The sequence below is a fragment of the Rhinolophus sinicus genome, chromosome 14, assembly GCF_057876585.1.
Source record: "Rhinolophus sinicus isolate RSI-liver-muscle chromosome 14, RSI-T2T, whole genome shotgun sequence".
Taxonomy (NCBI): domain Eukaryota; kingdom Metazoa; phylum Chordata; class Mammalia; order Chiroptera; family Rhinolophidae; genus Rhinolophus; species Rhinolophus sinicus.
In genome coordinates, this window is record NC_142514.1 from 144,656,072 (window position 1) to 144,681,761 (window position 25,690).

A 25,690-nucleotide genomic window follows, 5' to 3' on the forward strand; every position below is an offset into this window, starting at 1 on the left:
CTAATGTGTCATACCCTGAAGAATGTAATTAATTCAGTTCTCCACACTTGAGAATCAAACAACAGGATGAATTAAGATTGCATGGTACTTGTACAGAAATAGAAAAACCAGAAAAGGAACAGACTAGTGAGTATAAAAATGGACCAAATCTAGTAGGAGTTTACTTTTCATTTTTAAATTAAATTTATTGGGTAACATTGGTTAATAACATTATATAAATTTCAGTTATACAATTTTATAATACATCATCTGTACATTCCATTGTGTGTCCACCACTTAAAGTCCAGTCTCCTTTTTTCACCATATGTTTGACCGCTTTACCATTTTCATCCTCTCCCCACCCGCTTCTCCTCTAGTAACCACCATACTGTTGTCTGCCTCTAAGAGTTTTTCTATTTGTTGCTTTTTGTTTTATAGCCCATTTACGAATGAAATCATATGGTTCTTGTCCTCTTCTGACGTATTTCTCTTAGCAAGATACTCTCACGATCCATCGCAAATGGCAATATAGTTTTCCTGGATGGGACAGGGTAGCGACATAAATTTGACCCGCCCTTCTCCCACCCACCGGAAGCTGGCATGCATCCATTCATTCCCGGCCCTATGGCTGGATGCAAATCTACGGAGTGGGCATGGCCTGGGGAAAGGGGCAGGACTGGAAAAAGCCCCCTTTACAGACCCGGGGCCTCTGGGGCTTCTGCGGGGTTCCTTCCACGGCTGGTGGGCGTGCGCAGGAGTGTGCGGAGGCTGCCTTGGCAATTTAAAAGCCTCAGCGCTCCCAGCGGCGTTTAGGGTCCGGGTGTGGCTAGGGCTTCCCGGTTGTGGCGTCACGCCAGCTCCCTTCGCCAGCCATGATGGTGACTTCGGAGGCTCCTCTCGGCCGAACAGAGCCCTGGCTGGCAGCCGTGCTCGCAGGTATCACTCGGGTCAGCGGGGGAGAGGGGGGGTGAGGAGTGGGTGCGTGCAACTGGGAGTCCCGCTTCAGGGCGTCCACGCGGAACGCGCCCTTGTGGTCTTGTGCGCTGCGCACCGCTGTCTGCGGGAGAAGCTGGAGGAGGGCGCGAGCTAACAGGGCTGGAGGCGAGGGCTGCGGAAGGAAGTTGGTACTTGAGAGCAGAGATAAGGGAGTTAGAGGTGCGAAACAGGATGGCTGGGTTCTAGATTCAGTTCTGCTACACCAGGAATTTCACTTCGCTGCTGTTTCTTCCATTCCGTAATGGGGCAATCCCCAGGCGCTTAACCTGGGAAATGTATCTTGATCAGCTAGTTTTGGAATGACTGGTATTGGCAGGTATTGTGTATTGATTCCTCAGGGAAAGACCAGGTGTGATGGGATCAATCTACTGGAGAAGGAAATGGAGAAAAGTTCATTGCAACTTGCTGTGGGGACAGAGCCAGGAGAGCATTTTACAGGCTCTGGGCCTCACATAGAAAGGTGCTGGCTCAACTAGTAAATGTCCATCAACTGTGATTGGATGGCCATCAGCTGTGGCTAGTTGGCTGTCAGCTGTAACCAGTGAGCCATTGGCCACTAACATAGCTGCCGTGGCTACGCTAGCAGCAAAGGGGGGCTAACAAGAAGATGGTGGCTGAGCTGGCAAGTGCAGATTACAGTTAGGATGGTGGGTTGCGGACAGTGTGGATCCAGCCTCCAGTGAGACTATAGTCCCGCCAGGGAGAATATGGTAGTATGACTCCCCTATCTATGCCTCTGTGGGTGTTCCTTTTTGGCCTCACCATGTCCTGTGTTCTTATGTGGGGAGCGTTCTTATGTGGGGAGCGGGACCAGAGACCCCACAGGCTGCCCCACACTACACGTGGCTAGCGAGCAGGGTCCCCCCCCTCCCCCCGCACAACACTTGCCTTCTTTTCCCAATCATTCCTGGCCACGCCCCCAAAACTTTAAAACCTCCAGGCATCTTTATTTCAGACACTGGTTTGCAAACTATTTTCTGCTTTTTAGCAGCGCTAATCTCAAAGTGCTTTCCTTACCTCAAGCTACTGCCCTACCTATGACCTATTCTATTAAAAACAACCCTCTTCACAGATAACTATCTTTCCCCCATAATTAGCACCTGGTCAAGTTTCTTTTTATTTTTTTAAGATTTTATTGGGGAAGGGGAACAGGACTTTATTAGGGAATAGCGTGTAATTCCAGGATATTTTCCAAGTCAGGTTGTCCTTTCAATCGTAATTGTGGAGAACGCAGTTAAGCTACAAGTCCAGTTGCCATTTTCAGTTGTAAGGGGTGTAGCCCACCATCCCTTGTAGGGGTTGAACCCTCAACCTTGTGGCCCAGAGGACATACTCCAACCAACTGAGCCATCCGGGAGCTCAGCGGCAGCTCAGCCCAAAGTGCTGTGTTCAGTCTTAGTTGCAGGGGGCAGAGCCCACCATCCAGTGCGGGAGTTGAGGAGTCCAACCTGTAGCCTTGTGGTTGAGAGCCCATATGGGAATCGAACCCACATTAGAAGCATGGAGCTCCAACCGCCTGAGCCACAGGGCCAGTGATCCCATGTTCAAGTTTCTTGAAGCTGTAAAGTTCTTTGAGCTAGTGTCACCTGTTTATTTAATCAAGCTCTATTTCCAGATTCCTATCACTTGAGCTTTACTGAGCCTTGCCCTAGAACTTCATTCTGAGTCCCACCATCATCCTCCAAGTCGACTATTCAGTACATTAGAGTTTAAACAGTTCTTGACTTTGTTTATTCCAGCGTTCATCACTTACAGACCACTTAAGGTACTGGCAGTCTAGGCCATACCTTGGCCCTTCTATCACCTAGACTGTTCTGAAATACTAAATGCAAGCATATCATCCTGAACTCATCTCTACCTGTCCTAGTTCTTTAATTAATTATTTATACCGAGTAATTTATTAACATATTTTAACCTATAAATCCCTAGTACATTCTGTTATTTTTTCTCACTTTGAGTTGAATGTTTAATTCATCTCATTCTTGCTTAATTATATATGTAAGTCTTTGCCATTGCCTTACAGTGGAGCTTGATCTATGCTCTATAGATTATGATGTGCAATGTTTTTATTATTTTTAATTAGAGTTGCTTTTTAGAAGCAACATTTAAATTTCAAAGTAGTTGAGAGTGTTTTTTCTGTGTTTGTGTTAACTCTGGTTTTCATTCCAGGAATAAATGTGATCTGTACCACTCTATATATTTTTATTTATTGAGTTTTTTGGTAGCTGAATAAATAGCAGCTTTTGTAAACATTCTCATAAGTGCTTGAATAGAAACTACATTCTGTCTGGTTTATATATTAAACACTTAAAGAACTAACACCAATCCTTCTCAAACTATTTCAGAAAATTGAAGAGAAGGGAACACTCCCGAACTAATTTTTCAGGCTGGCAGTACCATGATAACAAAGCTAAATGAGGATACTACAAGAAAAGAAAAATACAGGCTAATATCCCTTTTAAATATAGATGCAAAAATTCTCAACAAAATACTAGCAAACCAAATTCAACAGCATGTTAAAAGGATCATACGCCATGATCAAGTGGGATCCATTCCTGGGATGCAAGGATGGTTCAACATATGCAAATCAGTAAATGTGATATAGTACATTAATAGAATGAATGATAAAATATATGGTCAAGCTAGGCATATTATTCATATCCACTATATTACTACTTAATTTTAGTTTAGTTTTTTGTTGTTGAGGACTGAGAAAGTTCCCCTAGTCTCCCATTTCTATTGTGTCATTGTTGATTTCATTTTATTTTCTGAGGGTTTTGCTATAAATATATTTCAATTGTGTTACTTGGTACATTTAATAACAGTCGTATTTTGTTATGAGTTGTACCTTTAATCATTTAAACTTTCCTCATTGTCTATTTTAATGCATTTGTGCTTTTACTTCAATATGTCCTTGCATATTTTATTGTTTACATTTGCTTGTTGCATTTTTAATCATCCCCTTATTTTCAACTTGGGAATTCTTTTGTTTTGGATGTCTCTTGAGTGTTTATCTAGCTGGGTTTAAACTTTTACCCAGTACATTTATTGTTACAATGAATATCCTTGTAATTTAATTTTTTAATTTTTATGCTTCCTTGTTTTTTGTTTGTTTTATTTTTAACATATGGCCCATGAGCTTTTCCCCTATATTTATCCCATTGTGTAATTTTTAAAGTAATCTGGGCCTGTAGTTCATTGTTTGGCTGAGACTCAGTGATACCTTTGGCACTTTGAAACTTTCTTTTTTTAATGAACCTGGACTTTCCTTAAGCTTTAGAGAAGGTTTGTGTTGGATCTCAGGAGTCAGGAAATACTTTTGTGCACAAAGTTTTCACCAATCTGTAAGATCTAACAAGCAGACATACATATGTATATAAGGTAATCTGTTGAGTGCTTTTTTAAAATAGGTACTATATGGTGCAGCAAGACACAACGAAAAGTATTGAGAGATGATATTCTGCCCATTTGCTTCTAGCTCTTTTTATTTTTTAAAAAAACCTTTTGACCCCCTTCACTTATTTCTCCCATTCTCCCACCCATTTCCTCTGATAACCACCATTGTGTTCTCTGAATCTATGAGCTTGGTTTTTTGGTTTGTTGGTTTGTTTTGTTTTTAGATTCCACATATAAGAGAGATAATATGCCATTTGTCTTTCTCTGTCTGACTTATTTCACTTAGCATAATGCCCTCAAGGTCTTTCCATGTTATCACGAATGGCAAGATTTCATTCTTTTTGTATGGCTGAGTAATATTCTGTGTGTGTCTGTGTGTGTGTGTGTCTGTGTGTGTGTGTGTCTGTGTGTCACAGTTTCTTCATTTATTGATGGACATTTAGGTTGTTTCCATATCGTGGCTCTTGTAAACAGTGCTGCACTGTGTATTTTTGAGTTACTGTTTTCATTTCCCTCAGATTAATACCCAGAAGTGGAATTCCTGAATTATATGGTAGTTCTGTTCTTCGATTTTTTTTTGAAGAAACTCCATACTTTTTCCATAGTGACTGCACCAGTTTATATTCCACCCACAGTGCATAAGCGTTCTCTTTTCTTCACATCCTCGACAACACTTATCACTTGTCTTTTTTATCATAGCCACTCTTACAGGTGGCATTTCATTGTGATTTAGAGTCACATTTCCCTCATGATTAGTGATGTTGAGCATCTTTTCACATATCTGTTGTCCATCTGTATGTCTTCTTTGGAAAAAAATGTTTGTTCAGATCTTCTGTCCATCTTTTAATTGGATTGTTTGTTTTTGCTATTGAGTTGTATGAGTTCTCTATATACAGAAGGTACCAAAAAATGTATATACATTTTAAGGAAAGAAAATATTAAAATTGTAATAATATATACCAATAACAAAAGATGAATACAAGTCATGTTTGACTTCTGCAATTACAAGAGGTGCTCAAAGTGGTTACCATCAGTGTCCAGACACTTCTGATTATGGCGAACTACTGCTTGAGCAGCATTGACCAAAGTGTTCACTTGTATAGATTTTTTTTGGCACCCTTGGTATTTTGGATATTAACCCCTTATCAGATATATGATTTGGAAATATATCTACAAATCAGTCAGTGTGATACACGACATTAACAAAATAAAATATAAAAATCATAATATCAATAGAAAAAGTGTTTGACAAAATCCAACATCCATTTATAATAAAAACTCTCAACAAAGCGGGTATTGAGTGCTTACTATCTGCCTGAAGTGAGATAAGTGTTCTTTTAATCACTATCATTCAATTATATATATATTTTATAGCCATATTATAGTTGAGAAAACTCAAGCTTTTGTTAAATAATTTGTTCAATTTCATAAATATAGTAACTTCAGCTGGGATTTAACCTCATGTCAGATATGACTCCAAAGTATGTACTGTTAATTACTGTGTATTGCCTATAGCATGGTTTCTTAATCTTGGAATTATTAATATTTTGGGCTGGATAATTCTTTGTTATAGAAGGTTGTCTTCCACATTGTAGGATGTTTAGCAGCATCCCTGGTTTCGTCCCACTAGGTGCCAATAATAACCCCCGTTTGTGACAATCAAAACTGTCTCTAGACATTCCCAAATTTCCCCTGGTGGCAAAACTACTGAAAACCACTGGCCTAGACGTGTATAATAAAAATACCCCTGAATGGTAAATTGCATCCAGACTGGGAGAATTGTAAATCAGGTAGAAAGCTGTATCTGAACTTCCCTGAATGTAAAGACTGTTATAGTTGGGCAAGCTCTGAGTGCTGTGCTCGTAGAGTTGTTAGAAGAGATATTGGCTCCTGTGGGAAGGCTTTTCAGTTAAGATGCTTTCTGCACAACCTACTGGATCTCTTGACTTGAGCTATAGTCTATGAGAACTCCCACTGAAGAAAAATGTCAGTTACTCACTCTGGTAGCAAGCTGTGTTTTCTGTCCAATAGCCTTCTGAATAAACTGGTGCCAAATTTGACTCATGGTAGTCTTGTGAGTCTAAATGTTTACCCTGTTTCCCCAAAAGTAAGACCTAGCCGGACCATCAGCTCTAATGAGTCTTTTGGAGCAAAAATTAATATAAGACCCAGTATTATATTGTATTGTATTATATTATATTATATTATATTATATTATATTATATTTATTATATTTATTATATTATATTATATTATATTATATTATATTATATTATAGACCAGGCCTTATATAAGACCAGGTCTTACATTAAAATAAGACCGGGTCTTACATTAATTTTTGTTCCAAAAGACTCATTAGAGCTGATGGTCCAGCTTGCTCTTATTTTCGGGGAAACAGGGTAGTTGAGCCTAAAATCTTCCTGGTGGACATTGCAGACTGACCCATAGTGAGTTCTAACAAATGAAGTTTTTAAATTATTGTAGTCTAGGAATGCACTTTTTGATGCATCCCTAACAATAAAATGGCATATGGATATTTATTCTTGTATTTTTAAAATTACAGTTTCTTACCTTAATTTCTAGTGCGACTGCCAATTTTACTCGTCTTATATATTAATAACTTCATTGGTATTTTAATGAGAACTTAGGAAGAGGTTGTTTTTTAGGCATCTCTAGTAGATCCTGATGATTCGTTTTGCTTAGTTGTAAAGCAAAAGTGAATTGTTAACCTGGTACAGGAGAAATCTAACTGCAATTAAATTATGAGGTTTGTTTTAATCAAAGGACTATTTCATTTATCACCTTTTTATGTGATGTCTGTCTGTGTTTGCTTCTCTGTCTTTTTGGTGGGTGGTTGGGTGCAAAGAGACAACGTATTTCCCTTTTCTAAAGAAGGAAAACAAGAATGAAGGGAGAATTCATAATATTTACTTTCTTAGGTCATTTTAAGAATATTATTTGTATTATTTTATCTTTTAACACTATGCTAATACATGTTCATTAGCTGTAGGTCATATTTATGTCTTTTTTCAGTCTCTCAGGTACCTGAATGTTGACGTTGTATCTGAAGCTCCTGGAATTTTTCTCTTGATACAAACTTGGCTCAAATCACACTGTATATATGTATACAGCTGCTTAGCCCAGGCCTAAGAATTGCTGGTCTTCTGGTAAGACAAATTCAAACAACTGGGAATTCTATCTAGGAAGATGCAGCCCCTGCACAAGTTGATGGCTATCTCAAAACCTCAAAATCTGGCTCTACATGAGCAAGGTGATGTCCTGAGAGCAGATATGTCTTGGCAACAGGAAAGCATCCCAGTCATGGAGACCTATGACTCTGAGGCCTCTCGTCAAAAGTTCAGACATTTCCAGTACTTGGAAGTATCTGGGCCTCATGAAACCCTGAGCCAACTCTGGGAGCTGTGTCTTCAGTGGCTGAGACCAGAAGTTCATACAAAGAAGCAGATCCTAGAGCTGCTGGTGCTGGAACAATTCCTGACAATTCTCCCTGAGGAGGTCAGGACTTGGGTGAGTTTACAACATCCAAAGAACAGCAAAGAAGTGGTGACCCTCATAGAGGATGTGATTGAAATGCTTCAAGACAAAGGTGAGAATATAGAAAATTGGCACTAGAATAGTTGACCCATCTGTGGAATCTAGATACCAAAAACAAAAGTACAGAGCTCATACATTCAGAGAACAGATTGCCAATGGCGTTTACCAAAGGTGGTTGCCAAAGGCAGGGGTTAAAGGGTGGGCAAAATGGGTGAAGGGGGTCAAAAGGTGCAAACTTTCAATTATAAAATAAATACGTCATGTGGATGTAATGTACAGCACGGTGACTACAGTTAATACTGTGTTACATATTTGAGAGTTGCTAAGAAAGTAAATCTTAAAAGTTGTCATAAGAAAAAAATTAGTTACTATAGATACCGTGTTTCCCCAAAAGTAAGACCGGGTCATATATTAAGTTGTGCTCCAAAAGACGCATTATGGCTTATGTTCAGGGGACGTCATCCTGAAAAATCATGCTAGGGCTTATTTTCCTGTTAGGTCTTATTTTCAGGGAAACACTGTAGTGACAGAAGTTAACTAGACTTATTGTGGTGATCAGTTCATAACATATACAAATACTGAATTATGTTGTACACCTGAAGCTAATATGTCATATATGCCTCAATTAAAAAGAAAGAAAAAAGTACTTGACCCTTCCCATATGAATAGAAATTATCTTTTTTGAGGCTAGAGGGCAACAAGGCTCAGATCATGAAGGAATTTACTATATCCAGGGACATGGATTTTATTCTGTAGGCAACAGAGATAGAATGAGATCTCACAGATTGGGTAGGGGAGTAAAACAATTTGATTTGCATTTTAAAAACATGTTTGTATCATTGTAGAGTGGGGATTGGCTAACTATGAACCACAGGCAAAATATTTTTGGACATAAAGTTTTACTGGAACACAGCCATGCCCGTTCATTTATATTTTGTCTACAGTTGCTTTCGTGCTATGGCCAGAGTTGGTTAGTTGTAGCAGAAACTGCATTGCCTGCAAAGCCTAAAATATTTACTATCTAGATCTTTACAGAAAAAGTTAATGAACTTTTCATGTAAGTGTTAGACCTAAGGGCTCTAAAAATAGAAAAACCAGCTAGGAGACTATTGTAATAGGTGTTACAGAATGAAGGGAGCATTGGAAAAACAGAGGAATTTGAATGTAAAGGATTTATTAACTACCTGATAAATTTAGCAAAGTTTCAAGATTCTAGACCAACATACAAAAATCAGTTGTATTTTTATACACTACGAATGAGCAATCCTAAAATGAAATTAAGAAAACAGTTTAATTTACAATAACATCAAAAAGAATGAAATACTTAAGTATAAATTTAACTATAGGGATGTAATACTTGTCCACTGAAAACTGCAAAACATTGTTGAAAGAAATTAAAGAAGGCTTAAATAAATGGAAAGATACCCCATGTTTATGGACTGGAAGACAGTACTATTAAAATGATAATACTACCCGAAGCAATCTACAGATTCAAATGCAATTTACATCTAAATTTCAGTTATCTTTTTTTTCAGAAATGGACAAGCTGGTCCTAAAATTCATATGGAATTACAACGGACTCCAAATAGCCAGAACAACCTTGATAAAGAACAAGGTTTGAGGGTACACACTTGTCTAATTTCAAAACTTGCTACAAAGCTAAAATAATCAAAGCCATGAGTACTGGAATAAGATAGCCATATAGATTAAGGGAATCGAATTGAGAGTTCAGAAAGAAACTCATACTTCTGTGGTTGGTTGATTTTCAACAAGGGTACTAAGACAAATGGGAATTTTTTTTAATAAATGGTGCTGGAACAAGTTGATATCCACAGGCAAAAGATTGAAGTAGGATTTTATACCTATGCAAAAATTAACTCAAAATGGGTCAACAAACCTAAATATAAGAGCTAAAACTAAAATTCTTAGAAGAAAAAAATAGGAATAATTCTTCATCACTTTGACTTTGGTAGTTGATACTTAGATATGGCACCAAAAATACAAGCAACAAGAGAAAAATTAGACTTCATCAAAATTAAACACTTTGTGTATCAAAGGATACTATCAAGAAAGTGAAAAAGAAACCTACAGAATGAGAGAGAATATTTGAAAATTATATCTGATAAAGGCCCAGTATTAGGAACATATTGGGAAAAGAACTCTTACAACACAACAATATAAAGACAAGCTATGCAATTTTTTAAATGGGCAAAGGACTTGAATAGCTATTTCTCCAAAGAAGATATACAAACGGCCAACAATAATTGTTCATCATCAGTCATTAGGAAATTATATATCAAACCCACAATGAGATACCAATTGACATCCACTAGGATGGCTATATTACTAGAAGGAGGGGAAAAAAGTGTTGGCGAGACTATGGAGAAATAACCCTCATACATTGCTTTTCCCTCATACATTGGGAATGTAAAATGGTGCAGTCACTCTGGAAAACAGTTTGGTAGTTCCTTAAAAAAATAAATATAGATTTACCATATACTGAAGAGAATTGAAAACATGTTTACACAAAAATTTGTACATGAATCTTTATAGCAGCATTATAATAGCCAAAAAGTAGAAATAATCCAAATGTCTGTCAACTGAATGGATAAAGAAATGGTATATCTATACAATGGAAAATATTCAGCCATTAAAAGGAATGAAGTACTGATACATGGTACATCATGGATGGACCTCCAAAATATTATGCTAATTTAAAGAAGTCAGACACAGAAGGTCACATGCCATTGATTGTATTTATATGGAATGCCCAGAATAAAGAGTGTCAGAGGGAGGTGGAATGGGAGTGACTTATTAATGGGAATGGGGTTTCTTTTTGAGGAAATGAAAATATTCTGGAATTAGATAATGGTGATGGTTGCATCACAATTTGAACATACTAAAAGCCACTGAATTGTATACTTTAAAGTGCTTAATATGGAGAATTTTATATTACGTAAATTGTACCTCAATTTTTAGAAAGGGTAGATAAGAGAGAATATGGGATCAAACTAAGATTGGGTGTTAGATGTAAAGGACAAATGTTTAAGGAATTTGAAGCCTCTGAAAAGAGTACTGAAAGTGATTTACCATGAAATTAAGCTGCATGGAGAGGAACGTGACTTCATAGGTGATAGACTGGGAGAAAAGGAGAGAATCAATGTACTGTGTGGGACCTTGATAAAAGTTGGAGAATATACTAAGAGCAAGAAAGTGAAAATTGAAAGGATAGGAAAATGTAGTTAGGGATTGATTTATTCGAGTTTGTCTCGTAGTAGAACAATTCTAAGTAATGACCCAAATATGAGAAAGGAAGTAGCTTGGTTGCTGATGGTTATTAGAAATACGTTTATCAAGGGTCTTCAGGCTGGGTTGTCTGTGCCAGTGTTGAAGTAACCTATCATAATATTGGCAGGATTTAGGGTGGAAATCAACAATGTGAGCTAAATAACCACAGAGTTTTTGTTGACCTAATTATTTAATGTCTTTCATTCACAATAGACTATAGGCTCTCTTAGGGCAGGTATTTGTGTGTCTCACACATAGGAAACACTCAGTAAATATGTGTTGAATAAATGAATGAGCAATTGCTTAGTTTATTACAACACTAAGAAGTCCATAGCTAAGTGGTCTGAACCTATAAGAAAAAATTTTTGTATGAGTAGAAAAATCTTTATGAGGAAGTGAGAACAGAGAGGTATGAGTATATCAAAACCAAAACAACTTCCAAGACCATACTACAAAGAAGTGCTTTGATGATGGCCAAGATCCGTCTTAGATTAGAAGGGAGAAGGAATGAATATTCTATAAAAGAGCTTGAGAATGCATATGAATTTTTCTTTGAATGGAATAAGAGTTTCTGAGAATACACTTGTAAAGATTGAAGAAGGTCAGCAGGGAAGAAGAATTAAGAGAAGGAAACAGTATTCAGTGAGAGCCATAAATAAGGGAGTAGCTGATTGGAGATTTTTATAAGATACCTCACATATTTCCAAGAATGACAAAAAGAAACAATGTTGTATTGTCTGTCCTAGGGGTTATGGGATTGAGTTGACAGGTTTCACTAACTGTTATAGGTCTGAGTAAAGTTAACAAACTGTAATCTTCGCAGCATTCAAAAGTTATGTTGCTGAGAAATTTGGATTTTTTTTTTTCAACTTCTGGCCTTTATTTACAAAATGGTCTCATAAAATATTTCCTACATTGTTTCTATTTTTTCTTCTTTCACCCTGAATCAATGGAAACTTCCTCACAGACTAGTATTGGTTTGTAGTCTGGCATTTGAGGATCATTGGTGTAACTAATGAATTTGGAGAAACTTTAGGAAAGTGGCCCTTGGATATACTTCTCACCAGAGGGCTGGAGAAAATAATTGGTTGCCATTCAGATTTTTATGTCCTTGAGTTAGTTCTAGGTGACCAAACTGCTTAAGCCTGTGTATAGTTTAGAGGAAAGGAGCCCTTGAGTAGAATTCTCCCCAATGTGTTTGAGGAAGAGATTGGTTGGATAAAATCCTCTTGGCTCCCAGTAGAATTAGTCTGTGGTGGCTATGCCTTAGTTAGGCGTTAGTTTTGACGGGATTAAAATTATTTTTTTGGAATCTGCTACAACCACAGATGAGCCCTCAAAATATTTTGGCCCTCTTCGCTGTCCAGTAATTCTCAACCCTTGATATATCAAAATCACTTTTAAAGCTTTTTAAAAATATGAGATCTAAGGGCGGCAAGTTAGCTCAGTTGGTTAGAGGACAGTGCTCTTAACAAGGTTGCCAGTTCGATCCCCACATGGGACACTGTGAGCTGTGCCCTCCACAACTAGATTGAAACAACTACTTGACTTGGAGCTGATGGGTCCTGGAAAAACACACTTAAATAAATAAAAGTTAAATATATATATATATATATATATATATATATATATATATATATTTACATATATATATATATATATATATATTCAAAATTCTAAAGATGATGCCTATGAATAATAATAGCCTGTTAAAAACTAATAATCATTAAAAGTTTCTCCAAGGCAAAACTGGTCTCCCATATGTTTTCCTTTATCTTCCTCAGATGTAGCCTGCAGGGATTCTGTCCTATTCCAGAAGGGGAGCATTGAGAAAGAGAGAATGGAAGCAGACACACTAACAGGCCAATCCCAGGTGAATTAGGATTTCACTCTTTACTAAAATGACGTGCTTCTTCTTTTTTGGTCTTTGAACTTTTGCCAAACATAGTTCTATCTAAGGACAGGAGATTTGGTCTCCCACAGGATATTGGACCTCTTTTAGTTGGTGATACACTCTTTGGAAAATATAATCTTTGTATATTCTCTATGCATCTATTTCTTCAAGATTATAGATGATAATTGAAGCTATAGAAATAGAGTCTACCCAAGAATGTGTAGAGTTAAAAGTGAAGGGAGCTAAGGGCAGAATCCTGAGCAATGTCATTTAATTGGCAGGAGCAGAAGACACCCTAAAGGATACTGAAATGAGAGGACCAAAGTGGTGGAGAAAAACCAGGAAAATATGTCACTGAAAGCAAAGAATGAGAATAGTTCAAGGAGAAATCCTTTAAAGTTCAGGAAAATCCAGCCTGAGTAGTGTCTTATTCACTGACCATCAGGGAGATACTAACACGCATGGACTAGAAGCCAGGTTGTTGAGGGTTGAGGACAGAGGAGGAGAGGACGTAGGTAAAAATGAATGTAGACAACTTATTCACAAAAGAGATGGGCTCTGAAGTAGAGGAAGGGAAAGGATTTGTATATTTCAGTTTGATTGAAGGTGCCAATAATGACAAAGTTGAGAATGTTAAAGAGAGAAGTACAACTGACGGTATGAGAGCCGTTGTAACAAGTATTTATGCGGTGCCCAATAAGCCAGACACTTTTTCTAAGGGCTGGGAATATGAAACAAAACCCCTGTCTTTGTGAGATAATTGCAAATAGTAATAATTACTATAAAGAAAGAAACGTAACGCAGTGGAGACTGATTAGGAGGATGGCTACTTTGGGTAATTGGGAAAGGCCTGTCTGACAAGGTGACATTGGGCTGTGAGAACTGAATTAGCAGGCTGCATTTTTCAATTAGGGAAAATACCATATGTCTTCTGCTAGCAGAGCATGCATCTTCATTACAAATCTGCCTTAAATACTTTGTGTTCTGAACTCCTTTTATGTAAATTATGTGTACTCTACAATAATTTTTTTCCACAATTATTGTTTCTCCTCAACCAAAATGTAAGCTAATCTATAGTTAGGACTGCACTTCATTTTCCTTTCACAGCCCTCACAGAGTACCAAGTTGATAGGCCCCTTGTCTAATTGATTTTTATCACTTAGAGCCCCAAACATTGTCCTATCAATTTCTTGTGTATTCTAGCCACCAATCCTATTCTTTCCAAATTCATTTCTCCTCTAGTAATGTTTTTGGGAATGACCCTTGATTAAAAAGGAACTTAATGTTTTAGGAACCAGTGACATTCAAAGATGTGGTTCTGGAATTCAGCAAGGAAGAGTGGGGACAACTGGACCCGGCTGTAAAGAACCTGTACAGGGATGTGATGCTGGAGAACTATAAGAACTTGAATTCATTACGTAAAGGTGACTTTCAAGTATTTACCTAATTTGCCCTTTAGTAGTCTCCTCACCTAGTGTTAAAAACTACAGGACTGCTGAAGTGGTTACGGGCATTTGGGTTTGGGGTCAGATTTCCTAATGTCCTTTGGGCACAATGGAAAATTTTCATGCTGTATGGTTGAAAGTCCTTTCTGATGCCGTTAGAAATACACAGGTCTGTGTGGTGATCTCGAGCCTTAATTTTCAGCAGCTTAGACTACTATATTGGGGTGAAAGTCCCTTCCCTATAAAGATGCCTGAAGTGTCATGTATATTTGTTTGTTGTTGTTTTCATTTTCCCCATGAACAGAGCATCTATTTTCCAAACCAGTTGAAGTCCCCAAGTTGGAAAGTAAGAAAAAAGAATGGTTAATGGAGCAAGAAATCCCAAGAACAACCATTTTTGGTAAGAACCAGGCAGATACGAGGCATTTGTAAAAAGCCTCTGTGAAATATACAGCCCATGTACAACCAGCCTTTGAGTTGATATTATAGTTGGGGAGGTGACAACAGAACCACCTAAAAAAATCCTTATTGCTTTTTGTTCACAAATTCTTTTTCTTATATGGACAGGCAAAATAGTGTTAGGGTTAGAAACAGACACTGAACTTAAAGCTGTGTGGCCTGTCAGTTTCCTCATCTGTAACAGAGTGTAAATAATGGTATCTGTCTCCAATGAGTTGATACTATAAGACATTTAGAACAGTGCCTGTCACGTGGTAAGTGCTATATAAACAAACATCAGGCAACATAACATTGATTGATATTCTTTCTTTTAAAGGAAACAGAAAACTCTGCTTTATCCTAGAGTGGCTTCAGTTATCGTCCATTTTTCCTTGTTTTACTATAGAACTGCTTAACTTGTGCCTTAACTCCCTACCCTCATCGTAATTTCTTTATTATTATTAACATTTTGTGAGAGATTATAAGCCATGTGGGTTTAATATAAATTTTAGTAAGTGCAGAAAAATATGAAGAGGAATATACTCACCCATTACCACACTACCCAGAGCTATGCAATGTTAACATTTGGTTTGTTTTCTTAAGCCTTTTTTGGGGGGGTGGGGGTGGGGAGTGGTATGTATCTCTGTGGTTTGTGAAGATTTCTTTTTTCCAAAATTGGATGATACGTCATTATATATTCTGCTCTTTCCACCTAATATGGTATCATGAATAATTGTCTATTTCACTAAATAGTTTGTGAAAATGTGATTTCTAGTTCATGTATAACATACCATCACATACATATACCAATATATTTAATCGTTGCTCCTTCCACCCCCAAAAGTTGGACATTTAGGTTGTTGCCAATTTTTCAAGCATGTCTGATGACTTCGATAGGATACCTTATTAGAAGTACATCAAAGGGTATAAATATATTTAACTTTTAACTGTCATGTTACAGTCTGCTACATTGTCTACAGAAGGTTATTACCAACTCAGACTCTCACTAATAATGCCTATTATCTCTCTATTATCTCTCTATTATCACTCTAGCAAACACTGGGTATTGTTTACTTGAAATTTTCATTAATTTGATAGGCAAATTATCTCTTCCTTTCTAAGGTAAATCGTCTCCCTCAGTTATCTTTTGGATCCCATTTTAGTAAAATGGTCTTTCTCCTATTCTTTGCCTTATTGACGCCTATTCTTCCTTTGGACCTCAAATGGGTCCACAATTCAGGGAAAACTTTCTTGACTAGTTTCATGTTTTTCTGTTATATAATCCCATAGCACCATATTCTTCTCCTTTTAGCACTTAATACAATTATATTTTACATATATCTGTGTGAATCTTTGTCCCCCACACCAGGCTTTATATTCCTTGAGGGTAGGGACCATGTCTCTTTTGCCCTTTATAGCTCCAGCCCTTAACACATATATAGGAACTAAAGGAAAACAATGGATAAGTGGATCCTGGAGTATGAGAAAGTTAAAAATTATTTCATTTGTTTTGGTCATTTGTGATTCAGTAAATGGTTTTATGTCTTTTATAAAAAATTTAGAGGTTTTTAATTAACATATGAGGATCTTATGTAAATTCTCACTATTGACCACAGTTATGGTAAATAAGGTATCTCTGAGGTGTTCTCTTTTTTTATTTTATTTAATTCATGGTGTTCATCATCCATATTTTTTAAATTTATGTTATCAGGTATCTTCCCCTATTTTATATCTGTTAATTTTATACATAAGAATTTTTCCATCCCCAAACTAAGAAACTTACTCCCTGAATTTATTCTGATTTCACCTAGTTCATCATTTAAATAAAATATGTTAATCAATCTGGAATTTGCTTCAATATATACATATAATTTATTTTCAAAAATAGTTAATGGATTGTGGTGAATTAAATATGGCCACAAAATCTTTGTCACTCTTCTTCATCAAGATAAAGACTTTGTTTCCCCTCCCCCTTGAATCCAAGCTGGACTGTTTGATCAGCAAAATGCAGCAGAAGAGATACTATGATACTATGGTATGCCACCCCATCCCAATTCATATGCTGATATTTTACCCAAACCCTACGTATTCTCCTTAGTGTTCCTGAATGGCCTCCTCTTATTTTATGATCTCCTAACTTTCTTTTTAATATTTTTATCCTATTTATTTCTTCTATACTTCTCCTTTTCTAGCCTCACCTCACATTTTCATTCTGTATTTAAGACCCATAAAATATGCATATCCGTTTATATGGTTCAGCCTGTCTCTCCCAATTAAGCAATTTCCTTTCCTCTAGTTTGTGGAATTTTTTATTTCTTTTTAGATAGACAGACAATTTCAGAAAATCAAGATTCATTTCCAAAGCAGAGAATTTCTGGAGAAGAACCATCCCATGGAGCGATTATGACAAAACTGACCCAAAGTGGACATCTTTCTGTAGATGCCTGGAAAGGTGATGACTGGTTATATAGGAGCCGGGAACACTGGGACATAAATTTGCCTCAAGAGGCTTTCATTCACAAGACAATGTACACTGAGGAGGGGGACTTTGAATGCAGTGAAAATAAGAAAAATTTTGATGTTAAGTCAGTTAACTCAGTTTTTAATACACAACAGGGAATTCTGATGAGAAAGGCGTCCCCAAAGTGTGATAAGTTTAAAACTAACTTCAAATTTAATTTAGACTCAGTAGGTGAGCAACATTCAGAATATCATGAATGTGGAAATGCCTTGAGCCTGTGTATAGATATTCATCACCCAAAAAGTCATACCACAGTGAATTCCTATGCATGTTATCAGTGTGGGAAAGCCTTCAGCCGGAGTTCGTCTCTTGTTCGACATCAGATCATTCACACAGGAGAGAAACCCTATAAATGTAGTGAATGTGGGAGATTCTTCAATAGACGTACAAATCTTTCTAAGCATCAAAAAATTCATATGAAAGCCAAGGCCTATGAAGGCAGTAAATGTGGAACAGCCTTCACTGAGAGTGAAGACAGTAATAAAAATCCAAGTCCTATGAATAATGCCTATGAATGTGTTAGCTGTGGAAAATCCTTCGATCGGAGCTCCTCGCTTATTCGACATCAAATGATTCATACAGGAGAGAAACCATTTAAATGTAAGGAATGTGAGAAAACCTTCAACAGGAGTTCAAACCTGAATAAACACCAACAACTTCATACTCGAGAGAAGTCCTGTAACAGGAAGAAACGTGAGATTACTTTCAGTCAGAGTGCAGAACACCTTCAACATCCATAAATTTATGCTGGAAGGAATCTTATAAAAGTAATAAATGGGAGAAAATGTTTGTCAGAGATTATTCTTTAATTGATCTGACAGAATTAATATTGGAGAGAAATTGTTATTGGATAGAAATCTGAGAGTTTTTCCAGGCTTCCAGATGAAGTTACAGAGTTTGGAGTAAAGCTTATCACCATGTAAGTGTTTGTATCATTATTCTCATGTCCATTGCCATCATCTTTCCCTAGTTCATAAATAGGACCTATTCACCTGGTCTATTGATGAAATACGTATTAGGGAGAAGCCAAGCAATATCCTTGACTTTGATATTTAATAAAACTCAAACTTTCAGTTCTAATAAGAAGGTCACAAGAAACCTGGAGCTCATAAAAATATAGGAGGACATCTGTAAGGACTGAATTCTCTGAATTAATGGCAAAGACCACAGTGACAGCCAGTTACTCCACCCCTCCTAATATCCGTGGGCTGTCCTGGTGCTGAGCGGGGACTAGAATTGGAAGAGGATTATCAACTGCAATTGGAGGTGAATGTGTTGTTGTTAATCTACATGTATTTTTTAATATCTACATTTTTAAAAAGTACTCTTTGGGATCTAGGCTGGAGAGACATCCATGACCCTACATCTAGCATTTATCCTAAACATTATAAGGTCAATAAAGTGTCCTAATTCTCTGTGTACTACAACTGCCTCTTTGTTCTAAAAACAACTGCAGGATCCCAAAGAGTTCTTGAGCTAAGAAGTTTATCTTAATCTGCCCAAAAAGATTCATACTGGAGGCACTCACAATGACTGATGATGGTGGCTTTTTGTCTGAGTTCATATCTTATTCAAAAGCAGAAGAAGTATACTGGAGTGAACATTAGGATGAGTTAATAAATGTGGGAAATTATTCTATGTTCGTTTCTTCATCCTTTACATCACAACACAAGTTGTATTAAGACAAAACTACACAAATATTTGATATGGAAATTCGTATAAACATAAGGCAACTTGATAGAGGGTCCTAATAAGGGAAAAACACTCTAGGAAATTCTTGGGGTATATAGTTCAGTCATTTGTTAGAGCAATTACATGTTCAATATAATGGATTCTAATATTCTTATTGGGTCTAAGTAAAATGATTTTTTCCTCCTAAATTTCTAATCTTTCTAAAAAATAAAATATCTGTTTACCATTTACTATATTAAAATACATAGCTTCAAAGAATGCCTCTTTAGAGTGGATTTAAAATTAATTTTTGCAAAACATTTACAGCCAATGAACACCTTCCGCAAACTTTCCCCATAAACCTACTTAATATATATTTGAATTTTACTGTAGGCATTCAAGGGCAGATAGCTAAGCTGAACATGAAGAAAAAGTGGAAATTAGATTGTGGGGCGGGAGAGGGTGGGAATTTTAGAGGAGAAATGATCAAGAAAAACAGCAGTACAAGCTGTAGAGGGACGAGGGCATGATATCAGAAAACAAGTTTCCTGGCTAGAATATGGCACTGGAAAAGAATGGAGCAGTAATACATTATTGAGGTAAAGCTAGAGAGAGACTCAGGCCATGTCATGAAAGGCCTTGTAAGCCACCTTAGAAGTCTGGAGTTTATCCTAAAGGTAATGGCAAAAAAAATTTCACAATTATTTAGTGCTGTGAAAGTGCTAATTGAAATAATGAGAGAAGGAAAATAAATGGAAATTGGAAAGGGAAAATATCATTTGTAGACCATCAGGACAACCTAAAAAAATCAATTGAAAAGCTTAGATTTAATAAATGAATTTGGATATACTAAATATACCCCACTTTCCTCAAAAAATATTTTGAATAAATGGAAAGATGTTTCTGGATGAAAAGACTATTGTAGAGATGTTGACTCTTCCCACATTAAAAAAAAATTCTAATCAAATATTTCATTGGAAAGATTATTTCACAAGGTGATTATAAAGTTTATTTTGTAGGTACCACTCTAGTAAGTGAAAATTGTAAGCGGTATCTATAACTAATTAAATATATATGACAATGAGTTTGGTGGCTAAAGAGCAAAGCTTATGAGAAAAAGTATAATTAGTATTTTGATTTTCATTTTTTGATGAAAATGCTTATAAAACACCTATATCTACTAAAATAGTCTTAAGATATGTGGAAAATCAAACTTCTATGTTTTCATTTTGGATTCGCCACTAATGGTCCTATAACTAGTTGTTTAACTTGGGATTCTAATATCTCAACTAAGAATGCGGATACCTGGCCCATGTTTTAATTATTATACAGCTCAAATTAGATAATATAGGACTTAGTTCTTAAGTACAGTAATTACAAATGAAATGCAAATGTATGATTTTAATATTATTACATATCAGAGCTCAGTGATTTAGGACAGTGGCTCATAGTGCTAAAAAATCATAGCCACAAATTATTATAATCTACCAAAGAAGCAGTAGCCTGGCTCAGCAAGTAACAATCAACCCTTCAAAACATCAAATGAATAAATTCTAGTTCTAGAGATGAAGGATTACCCAACTATGTGTGCTTAGGAAGTTTTCTAAGTCATACATAATGATTCAGTGAAAGAAATTTCAGCATCACAATTCATCATAGATACAGCCATTCATTTTTAAATAGGGATAGATCCCACCCTACTCCCACCATTTACATTAACATTTTCAATTGTGAAATGGTTTGAAAACTTTCAAAAGGAGTCATGCCTTTACTTTTCCTATCTATCCTTAAACTAGAAAACAAAGCTAAGAACTCTTAGAGACCTATTCAAAGGTCTCTAAGGACCTTCAAGATATTCAAAGGACCTGTTCGAGATAAATATAAACTGTGGAAAAAGCCATTCAAAACTTCTGTGGCAATAAGTACTCTCAGAAATCTGGATGTGTGTATCTGTGTTTATGCATGTGAATGCAGTCTTACCAAATATAGCAGATACCAGACCAAAGCAATTATTTCAGAAACAACAAGACCTAGTGGAAACTAACAGGTGTAGTCTCCAGTTGCCTGACAATCTAAAGGTAAGTATTGATGGGCATCTGCCCCAGAGGGAGGCAACAGGAGAGCAAAGGGGGGCTTTGACCCACAGGAAGACAAAACCAAAGGTCGCTGGTCTAATACTAAAATATACACATCATAGAGAAAACCAAGTAATTTAAAAAGAATGGTTGAGGGAAGAAAGGGAAGAGGCTATTAGAAGATTAGCTTCCAAGAATAATTTTCCTTTATGTTCATGGATGTAAAATGGTAACATCTCAGAGGGTTTGACTTCTGAATGAAAATGTGTGACTTTTTGGAATCGATAAAAGTCTATTCTGCATCAGCTACTGGTTTGCTCTTTGATTCTAAAATAATTCCTTCATGTTCCATTAGTGGACAATAGTGGAGAGAGAAAGCTGACATGAGGACCACCTTCAGAATGTACAGACTTGAATGTACATGACTGTTTTAAAGTTGTATTTCTTTATGAACATAGTAATTATTAAAAATAGAGTGCTGTAGCTTAAAGAGATTAAAGGGAATTTTTCTGTCAGGTTTCTCTTCCTGTGAATCAGTTTTCATATAAAAGCAACAAAATATTTCTGAATGGGACACCTGTAAACATTTTAATGGATTCTTTGCTCCTAAACCCCCAAATTTCATTCTTTTTTATCTCAGTATACTTGGAATCATTTGAAGATGTGGTGGAGTTATGGTGATGCTGTGTATTCAGCAACATCCATCCCTTAAACATTTACAGTCTGTCAACACTGCACTAGAAGCTGGAAACACTCCAGGAACTCATAATACCTAAGCATTACACAGGTGGCAGGTACTAGGCAAATGATGTAAAAGTACAGGAGTCCAGAGACCAGATTTGGCAAAGTTTAAGCCTCCAGCGTGTAGGCAAAATCTTCAGGATGACTATGAAACTGCATTTTGGGATGGAGAAGAAACACCTACTGACTTGAGCCCTGGCTGCGAAGGGTTCCGTCTATCCCTCCTTTTCTCTGCACCTTTGCTAGGGGAGGGCAGAATGATAAGAAAAGGAGTCTGTGGACCGTCCTTTTGTAAGTCTGAAGAAATTAGCTAGATCTTCGCTGTGTGCGACTACAATTTGTAGCTTCAGCCTATCAACAAAAAACGAGAAATCAATAACCCTCTGCTCGCCCTCGCGAGCCCCTTCAATCTGAGAGGGTAGGACAAGCTGGAAGGCTCGAACTGTCTGCCATGGCAGGAATACTCCAGCCAATGCTTAAGGAACTCGCTCACCATTTACCCTCAGGAACTCATCCCAGCCGGTAGGCTCCTCCCCCGCGGGGCGGTGCCATGGTGACCGGAAGTGGAGTCGCTGGGAGCCTGCGGAAGTACGGTGGCGTTCCGCCAGCAGGGTAGGTTCTTGGACCCGACGTTCCTGTCCTTTCTGCGGACCCCAGAATCCACAAGCTTTCTCGTGAAAACCTGGTAACATCTTTTGCGCTTCTCTCTTTAATTGCTATTGAAGTGTACCATGACTTCCAGTCCCCAGTCCCATGAAGACGCTTGAAGATGTGGTGACGTTTCCCTCTGGGCCGTTCCACTTGGTGTCTTGGGGCTAATCGTCAACCTTGCTGAGCCACAAGTTCTCTGAACTATGAAGTGAGCTTAGAAATTAGAATGACTTTTGAAAAGACCTCCCAGAATCGGTGTGCTGTGGAAATTAATACTTTATTATGTAGTAGACACTTTTTTAGTTTAGAGATAAAAGAAAAATTCAGTTAAAAGACCTTAAGAACTGTAATTTCAACCCCTTTAATTTACAGCGAAGGATACTTAAGCTCAGAGAGGTCAAATGATTAGCCTAATCCTATGCCATCAGATCCTGGATCAAAGGCCAGCAAATTCTTAACCTATTTCAGCCACTGTGTTTTTCACTTCACTAGGAAACTTTCAAGGACTGTTAATTTGCCAATTAATTTTAATGTTTGGTGAAAGACACTTGCACATGACTCTAAACTAAATTTTAGGGCCTGAAATGAATAAAAACACGCTATTGCGTTACTTTTTGGACTGGAGTACCTGAAACACTTTTACCCCCCTTTCACACATACACACACACACACACACACACACACACCTTATTTCAATTTATTCTGGACTAAGATTAAAACCATTCTGGAAAGCCTCCCCTGACTCCTCCCCAAGGTTGTATTTGACTATTCCCATGGCAGAATCTGAGCTTTAGATTATCCAGATAAAAAAAAACCTAGACATTTAGAAGTAGCTCAAACCCCAGCATGAAATCATTACTCTGGACAGACTGATTTCACTGTTTCTAAAACACTGCTCAACTACAAGTTACTACAAACAATTCCTCTTGTCTTAAACATTTTCACCTTTTTATCTATTAAAATACTATCTAAAGTCCAGTTTTAGAACTACCTTCTGATATATTCATCATACTCAAAATATATTCAAAATTTGATTTCTCTCATCTCCACTGTTAACACTATGTTAACACCTCCTCTCTCTTAGGTGTTATGCAGTACCTTCTCATTAGAATCCCGGCTTTGGCTCTAGCCTCTACCTTTAGTCAATTCTTAATACAGCATTCAGAGTCAGCCTGTTAAAATTTAAAGTTAGATCATGTCACTTAAAACCTCCAATGGCTTTTCATACTACCTTTAACCTCGTTTTTTTTTTTTTTTTTTTTTAAGTAAATATGACTTCCAAATTTACTATGGTGACCACACTAACAAAGGGAAAAATAAAACCAACAATTAAAAAGGAAATTGCCCCCTGTCCAAACTCATTGACACCACCTAGTTGTCTTGTCTACTAAATAGTCTTGGGACTTCCATTCTTTCTCATTCTCTTCCCCTCACACTCTACAACATATCTAATCTCTGCAGTGTTAAAGTCACCTTTTCAAAATGAGTGCTGTTCTTTTGTTTAAACTTCTTTAATGTTTCTCCATTTTTTTAGCTTGGCATAGGAAGTCTTTCATGATCTGGCCATCCTCTACTCTAACCTCTCCTTCCACTTATACACTTTATACCCCAACAATGTCAAGCTACTTGTAGTTAGCTGTATACATCATGTAATTTCATTATTCCAGTTCTTTGCACAAGTTATATCTTCTCCTATCTTTTAAACCAATAACTGAATACAATTATTATAAAAATTACCTAATAGAAAACTTCATACATAATGACATAGCAGTTCAGTTCACGATATAAAAATGCAAACAGTCTATGTCCCTGATAATATAGATAATTATTAAAGTATAGCCACACAATGGAATATCATGTAACATTTTAAATAAGTTGTATGTAAAAGTGATTTTTATTTTTTATGAAAATAAGACATCAATAAAATATAAAAAATACAGAAAAGTTTGAAGAACATAAAGATAACCACAAGCCATCCTGTCAAAGGTACCCACTAATAACAGTTTTAAATGTATCCAATATTTTCCCATGGAAATATCCATATAAATATGTATAAATGGAATCTTAACCCATGTGCAGTTCTATATTTTGTACTTTTCACTTAACACCCTAAGTATATTCTTATCATTACAATATTCTTGGAAAACGTTTTAATGACTGCATAACATTTCATCATATAGATGCATCATAATTTATTTATTTATTTGACCTTTTCCCTATTTTGTGGAGAGGGCAACATAAAAAATACTGCAATAAATATCTTGAATATTTATCTTTGTGTGTGTTCTAATGAAGTTTAGATTGCCTGGCCAAACCAACCACTTTCTGGGGAAACCTATTTGAACATCAGCCCTTAATGAGCATGTCATATGCCTTAGCACCCCATCCCTGGGCATGTCTGAAGGGATGAGAGTGACCATCTGATACAAAGTTAGCCATTCCAAAGGCTTACCAGTAGTCTATAGTTTGGCCTGGATTCAAAGGCTTGTTCAGAGGTAGTAATTACACGTTGAGTCAATCATCTTACCCCACTCAGAAATCTGAATAGAGATCCAGAAGGAAGTTACAAATGAGTGGCAGGCAACAAAATTGAAAAAATATTCAGGGATGTGACGGCAATTATAAGCATACATAGAGTAAACAAGTCGATCTGTAGAGAGAAAAGAGGATACCCAAAGAGAAACAAGCTCTTGAAAGAGTAGCCTCATTGAATAATGTCTTTGTAGAGCAAGTTCCCATACTGAAGCTTCTGTCCCAGGATTTTTTTTGATGAGATTTTAAAATACATTATATAACTCCATATTTAAATGAGATAACCTAAGTGGATCTCTGTTCTTTGCAAATAGAAATTCCTGAATAGTGTGTAACTCTAGGATACATGCCTAGATATGAAATCACTGTAGGAAAGAGTAGGATTTTGCCAAGAAGCTTTTCAAAAAAACATGTATCAATTTGCCCTCAACATAAGTAGTATATAAGTATCCACCACTCTGTACTCACTAAAAATTGCTATTATAATTTTTAATAAAGTGGTATTTTA

General features: G+C 36.7%; 1 protein-coding gene across 7 annotated transcripts in view; it reads left to right on the top strand.

Annotated features, from left to right (window-relative positions):
* The window catches only part of ZNF215 (zinc finger protein 215), a 114,653-nt gene extending 89,060 nt beyond the window's left edge, over positions 1 to 25,593 (top strand). For 5 of the 7 annotated variants that reach the window (XM_019728013.3, XM_074335924.2, XM_074335922.2 and 2 more), the window contains 5 exons: positions 7,405 to 7,978; positions 12,999 to 13,087; positions 14,400 to 14,532; positions 14,858 to 14,953; positions 17,315 to 25,593. In XM_019728013.3, the coding sequence (XP_019583572.3) occupies positions 7,579 to 7,978; positions 12,999 to 13,087; positions 14,400 to 14,532; positions 14,858 to 14,953; positions 17,315 to 18,252 (1,656 nt within the window). In that variant the 5' untranslated portion in view covers positions 7,405 to 7,578 and the 3' untranslated portion in view covers positions 18,253 to 25,593. Of the gene's footprint in view, positions 1 to 594; positions 916 to 7,404; positions 7,979 to 12,998; positions 13,088 to 14,399; positions 14,533 to 14,857; positions 14,954 to 17,314 lie in introns of those variants that run through there. The other 2 variants (XM_019727997.3, XM_074335927.2) reach the window with 2 other exon arrangements.
* Positions 25,594 to 25,690: the final 97 nt, after the last annotated feature.